At 58.4% G+C, this 6263-nt stretch overlaps 1 protein-coding gene across 1 annotated transcript; it reads left to right on the top strand.

Annotated features, from left to right (window-relative positions):
- The first annotated feature begins 4469 nt into the window (after window positions 1-4469).
- Window positions 4470-5747, top strand: FAM43A (family with sequence similarity 43 member A). Its single transcript, XM_063131404.1, has 2 exons — window positions 4470-5435; window positions 5502-5747. Exons 1-2 carry the CDS (start codon window positions 4507-4509, stop codon window positions 5710-5712), a joined length of 1140 nt encoding a protein of 379 aa, XP_062987474.1. The 5' UTR covers window positions 4470-4506; the 3' UTR covers window positions 5713-5747.
- Window positions 5748-6263: the final 516 nt, after the last annotated feature.

Here is a 6263-nt window from a genome sequence, read left to right as displayed (position 1 = left end):
TAAAGCTTTTAAAACTTGATGTTGTGCAGACTTCTACTGTTACTTTCTACTGTTAGTTTTTCCCTACCCTGTGCCTGCTTACCCTACCCTGTACCTGTTTGCATTCTCTTCCCCTCCTTATTGTTTTACTATGATTTTATTAGATTGTAAGCCTATGCGGCAGGGTCTTGCTATTTACTGTTTTACTCTGTACAGCACCATGTACATTGATGGTGCTATATAAATAAATAATAATAATAATAATAATAATAATAATAATAATAATAATAATCATCTGTCCTAAATCTCCCACCATTTAGCTTCATTGGATGACCTTCGATCTAGATTATAAAAGAGAGGGGGGACACTTCTCACTATCCACTTTCTCCACACCACTCACGCTTGTATCATGTCCCTCTTCACCCACCTTTTTCTTAGCTAAACCATCCCAGCATTTGGTAACCTTTCCTGGTAAGGGAATTGCTCCAGCCCCTTGATCATTTTAAGGAATAATCCTATGCATGTTTAGACAGAAAACAGTCCTAGAACTCCCAGCATGCCCTGACCAGTACAGCTGACTAGGGAATGCTGGGAGTTGTATGACTTTTTTCTGGGTAAACCTGCATAGGACTGCACTTCTAGGTGCTCTTTTCAGCACCTTCCCCAGCTCTGCAATATACATTGCCCAGAGCAGCACACATCATTCAAGTGTGGTTGCACCATGGATTTGCATCCGGACATTATCATAGAATCATAGAATAGCAGAGTTGGAAGGGGCCTACAAGGCCATCGAGTCCAACCCCCTGCTCAATGCAGGAATCCACCCTAAAGCATCCCTGACAGGTGGTTGTCCAGCTGCTATAATATTAGCAGTTTTATTTCTGATTCCTTTCTTAATGATCCATCTTGACCTCTGAATCCAGAGTAAGCCTAGCTTCCAATACATATGAAGCCCTTGGTTGTTGCAAGGGTTTAATGGAAGGTCTCTGTGCTGTCCACATTCAATCTGATGCAGCTACATTCCCATTTTGTCAGTGTGGACTTCCTGTCAGCCACCATCTAGATGAAAAGTACCCTGGGCTTTGATGAGGGAAAGAGGCTTGGAGAATGCAGAGGTAGGCATACGCTAAGGCCGAAGCATCAAAGTTAAAGTGGGTCAGCTGGAGTGTCCAGTGTTACACAGGGACAGGCACACAGAGGCCATATTGGAAACTGCCTGGAAATTAGGAAATGAGTGGGGTTAACCTGGCCATAAAATCTTTAGAAAGGCGAGGGAAGGGCTTGTTGGAGGAGTTTGTTGTTACTCTCTATGTCAAAGAAAGCAAAGAGTCCTATAACTAAACATGTAAGAGGAAAAGACTTTCCATAGAATTGATAGGAGCGGAAATGCCAGGTGAAAATGTAGTGCATTGCTGAAGGGACATCCTTTTGCCCTCTTGCACGCTGACCAAAACTCCATCTTGCGATGGAGAAAGAAACAAGGGAGATCGACAAGGAAGGTATAGCACGGGGTGACCACAACTGCATCACCCAGTGCATCCTTGTTGGTTTGGATCACAAGAAAGGTACAAAATTTGTAGTTACAATCATAGAATCATAGAATAGCAGAGTTGGAAAGGGCCTATAAGGCCATCATAGAATAGCAGAGTTGGAAGGGATCTACAAGGCCATCAAGTCTAACCCCCTGCTCAATGCAATAAATGACTATATCTTGGACCAGTTGGCCATGGAACCAAAGAGAGGGGAGGTCATCCTTGCACTTAACCCTCACTGGCATCCAGGACCAGGCGCAAGATGGAATTGCTACTGCATCAACTGGGAACAAAGTTCCAGGGCAACGTCTGTTCAGAATTTACAGTGTAAATGAACAATTGTCCAGAAAATCCAACATGGTCATCACATTTGATCTCAAAAGAGGAAACTAAAGGGATGTTGAAAGAGAGGGTCAAGAGGGTCAAGTAATCACAATAACAGAAGCACAGGTAGATTGCATCCCACAGGTGAGGCAAAGTGGCTCCTACTCAGAATGACGACAGGCTGCCTTCGGGGTCAGAGGCTACATGGGCAACACAGGCGGGCGGGCGGAGGGTATGACTGCACACCTGCCCTGCCTGTGGGCATCCCACAAGCCTCTGGATGGCGACTGGGAAAACAGATGCTGGACTAGAAAGGTCTTTGGCCTGATCCGGCACGGCCCTTCTGACCCTTTTAAATCTGTGCTAGTGTGATTAATGCATAGAGTTAAGGAAGTGATATTAAGTAAAAGGCTTTCCTTTAGAAATTGAATTATAATCTAAATGAGTAGAGCAAAAAGGGCACAAACTCTGGAACATACGGCTAAAAACAACAAATACATGTTTAATTACATCAGAAGCAGGACGAAACTGTTAATATGAAAAATAAATGAAAAGATCACTGGAAATGCTTTTAACAAAGGACAACAATAGGAAGATTGCAGAGAAGTTGAATGAATGAATTGTATTGGTCTTAACTGTGAACGACGTTGGACAGATACTCACACCCACTTGTTTTAGGGAGGCCATCTGAAGGAATGATGGCTGGGGAGTAAGGAGAGTTGTTGGACTTTTTTCTGTCTAAACGTGCAAAGGATTGCATCCTAGCCATGTGCGTACGGACACCACCGTGCGCTTGAAGAACTCAAATTGAAATCGATCATCTCTCGACACATCTGCCTGCATATCGGAAAGTCTGCAAGAGGTCTGGGGAAATAGCAGCCAGGAAGACCCACGTCTCGACAGTGGGGCTCCACCTCCCCAGGGAGGCCTGGCTGGCGCCTCCTGGGCCACTTCTTTGGTGCCACGCAGGCAGCACAGCCCTGTGACGTCTGCTCCCAGGAAACGGGACGATGGCCACTGGCTTAGAGGGTCTTAATGTTCTGGTCTGTCAGTGGCTAATAGGGCATGGTGGCCGCATGGAAGCTCTGATTCCAACAAGGGCATTTTGCCACGGAACGACCAGGGGTTTCCCATGTGCTCTTCGAATCGCCAGCGGCAAAGACTCCTCCTTTGTGAACCTCCCAGAGAGCTCCGGCTATTGGGCGGTATAGAAATGTAATTAATTAATAAATAAATCCTTCCCACCAACTTGTTATCAGTGGCTCCAGAACCCACGGGGATTTGTCCTGCTCTGCTCACATTCAAATTGTCCAAACAAACGGACCGATGAAAGTATAAGAAGAGCCCAAATGCTGAAGCAGACTGAAGGGCCAGCTAGAACAGCGTTCTGTTCCCGCCAACTGCCCAACCAGTCGCCCCAGTGGGAACTCTACAAGCAGGACATGAGCGCAAGAGCACTCTTCTCGTGGTCCCCTCGCTCGCAACGGCGGCGTTATCACCAGCCTGCCTAGGAGCCATGGACAGCTTTCTCCTTCCAGGAATTTGTCTGATCCCCTTTTAAAGCTCTCCAGGCTGGTGGCAAATTCCATAGTTCCACTCTGTGCTGTGGTGAAGAAGTCCTTCCTTCCTTCTATCTGTCCTGATGAGCCTTTGGGATTCTTGCATTGGCAGGGTGGGACTCCCTGGGAGGCGCCTCCCTTGCACATTTTCTTTGCACCCGGCATGATTTGGCCCACACTTCTAGCCGGTCTCCCCCACTTCCCCCCTCCAAGCTGGACCATCCCAGCCTTGTAACCTCCCCTCCAGCCCCTGCATCACTTCAGTTGCTCTTTTCTGACAAGAAGGACGCAGTATTATTCCAAGCGCGGCTGCAGATATGGGCAGGATGAACCGGGCAGCTTTTGTTTTCGATTCCTTCCCCGATTTATGCCGAACATGGAATTTGCCTTTTTCACAGCAGCTGCGCAGGAGGTCGAAGTTGTCCTCAGTCGCGATCCCCCACGACAGCGCTCGTCGTATATCCCGACGCCGGCCCCTCCCCCATATTACGGGAGCGAGCGGAGATTGGGCAGCGCTCGGGGTGGGGGAGGGGCGCTCCCGGGTGTCGCTCGGCACGGAGCAAGAGCGCGGAGCGGGCGGGCGGGAAGGGCCCGCTCTCCTCGCCGCCGGCCTGGGCCCGATCGCTGCTTGCCGGGCCAGCGCGGTCCCCGAGCGGCGCGGCGGAGGGCGGCATCTGGGCGGCGGCTCCTCCCTGGGCCGCGCGGCGGCGCCCCGCCCCTGCTCTCCCTGCCCAGCCGCCTCCTCGTCGTCGTCGTCGTCGTCGCGAGCGCCGCCTCCCTGGCTCCGCGGCTCCGGGCCGGCCTATATTTAGCAGCGCCGCCCGCGCGCCGGCCACAGACAGCCGCCATCAGCGGAGGCGGCGGCCGGGATGTGAAGCGCGCGGCGGCGGCGATGGCGACCCGGCGGCTGCCGCGGCGGAGGACACGGACGCGGCGGGCGCGCACGCCGATGCGGCCACAGGCGCGGGCCCCCTGCCCGGCTGAGTCTGTCCGGCGCCCTCGGGATGCGCGGGCGGCCGGGGCTGCGGCGGGCGCCTCCAGCTGAGGAGCCGCCGCCGTCGCCGCCGCCGCAGCGCCCCGGACTGGCCGCGCCGTCGGGGGGCGGCGACGCCATGCTGCCCTGGAAGAGGCACAAGTTCGAGCTTCTGGCCGCCGACGAGGAGAAGCCGCCGGCGCCGGCGCCGCCGCCGCCGCCGGGGAAGGCCAAGGGCTCCTGCCAGGCGGGCGCCGGGAGCCTGCCCTGCTCGGCGGCGGCGCTGGGCTCGCTGGCGCGCGCGTGCCCGGCCGAGGGCGCGCTCAGCAGGATGGGCAACCTGTTCCGCTCCAAGCGCAAGAAGTTCCGCGTGAGCAGCGAGGCGCCCACCTACACGGTGCTGTACCTGGGCAACGCCACCACGCTGCAGGCCAAGGGCGAGGGCTGCACCGACGTGGCCGTGGCCAAGATCTGGGCCAAGAGCGAGGCGGGCCGCCACGGCACCAAGATGAAGCTGACCATCGGGCCGCAGGGCCTCCGCATGGCGCCCGCCGCCGACGCCGCGCGCCCGGGCCACCTCTACCTGCTGCACCGCGTCACCTACTGCGTGGCTGACCCGCGCCTGCCGCGCCTCTTCGCCTGGATCTACCGGCACGAGGTGAAGCACAAGGCCGTGCTGCTGCGCTGCCACGCCGTGCTGGTCTCCAAGGCCGAGAAGGCCCGCGCCATGGCCCTGCTGCTCTACCAGACCTCGGCGGCGGCGCTGGCCGAGTTCCGCCGCCTCAAGAAGCGCGCCGACGCGCGCCACCAGCAGCTGCAGCACGCGGCCGGCGGCGCCATCCCGCTCGTGCCGCTGCGCAAGCTGCTGCTGCTGCACGGGCCCGGCGGCTGCTACAAGCCGCCCGTCGAGCGCAGCCGCAGCGCGCCCAAGCTGGGCTCCATCACCGAGGACGCGCTGGGCGAGGAGCTGGAGGAGCGCGCCGCCGGCCTGGCCTGCGCCAACGGCCGCGGCGGCGGCGCCGGCGACGAGGAGGAGGAGGAGGACGACGCCGACGAGGAGGAGGAGGAGCTGCTGGCGCCGCTGGACGAGGACGCCGACGGGGAGGCCGCGGGGGCGGCGGCCGCGGCGCCCAGCCTGGGCCAGCTCATCTGCGGCCTGGGCGAGCTGGCCATCGGCAACGACGTGGCGCTGCTGCGCGCCGACCTGCGCGTCACGCGGCTGCTCTCGGGCGAGAGCACGGGCAGCGAGTCCTCCATCGAGAGCAACGGCCGCGACGGAGGCTCCCCGCCGCCGCCGCCCCCGCCCTGCCACGGCCCGGACAGCCCCGAGCCCGACAGCGGATGAGCCGCCGGCCTGGCTGCTGGTCGGTCGGAGCGAGAGCGGCCCACGCCGGGCTGGCGGGCCCCGCGGCGCCTGCCGCCCGCTCGGGATGCTTGCTGAGGAGGCCCCGGGCGCGACCCGGAGTGGCGGCGGCGGCGGCGGCGGCGGAGCGCGCGGAAGGCGGGGAGAGGAGGCCCTGGACGGACCCCTGCTCATCCCCGGCCCGGTTGAGCCCGGAGGCCGCGAGGAGGTCCGCTGAAGCGCCGGCGGCGACGTGCAATGCCCCCTTCCCCCGGACGCTCCGCATCGGGGCCCTCCCTCCCTCCCGGCGGCGCCGGGCCCTCTCCCCACCGGCTCGGACGCCCAGCCGGGCTCGCGGGCCTCTGCTGGACCTGGAGATCTGCCAAATGTTTTTCATAACCCTCCGGGATGGGGGAGGGGCACGTCTTGTTTACAGTTCCAGAATTCGGGAGGCCCCCTCGCCCGCCCCCCCTCCCGCCCCGATGGCTCCTTTCATTCCCTGCTGTCCGGGTCAGAGACTTTTGCACTGTGGCGGTGGAGGTTATGGAAGCGTT

This window comes from Elgaria multicarinata, chromosome 8 (assembly GCF_023053635.1).
Source record: "Elgaria multicarinata webbii isolate HBS135686 ecotype San Diego chromosome 8, rElgMul1.1.pri, whole genome shotgun sequence".
Taxonomy (NCBI): Eukaryota; Metazoa; Chordata; class Lepidosauria; order Squamata; family Anguidae; genus Elgaria; species Elgaria multicarinata.
The sequence above is the reverse complement of the archived record's forward strand: the minus strand, read 5'-3'. Positions and strand labels throughout refer to the sequence as shown.

Coding starts and splice junctions, on each gene's coding strand:
- FAM43A (XM_063131404.1), top strand. CDS start 4,507: ATGCTGCCCTGGAAGAGGCACAAGTTCGAGCTTCTGGCCGCCGACGAG. Junction 5,436..5,501: donor GCCGACGAGGAGGAGGAGGA/GCTGCTGGCGCC, acceptor CGCGGCGCCCAG/CCTGGGCCAGCTCATCTGCG.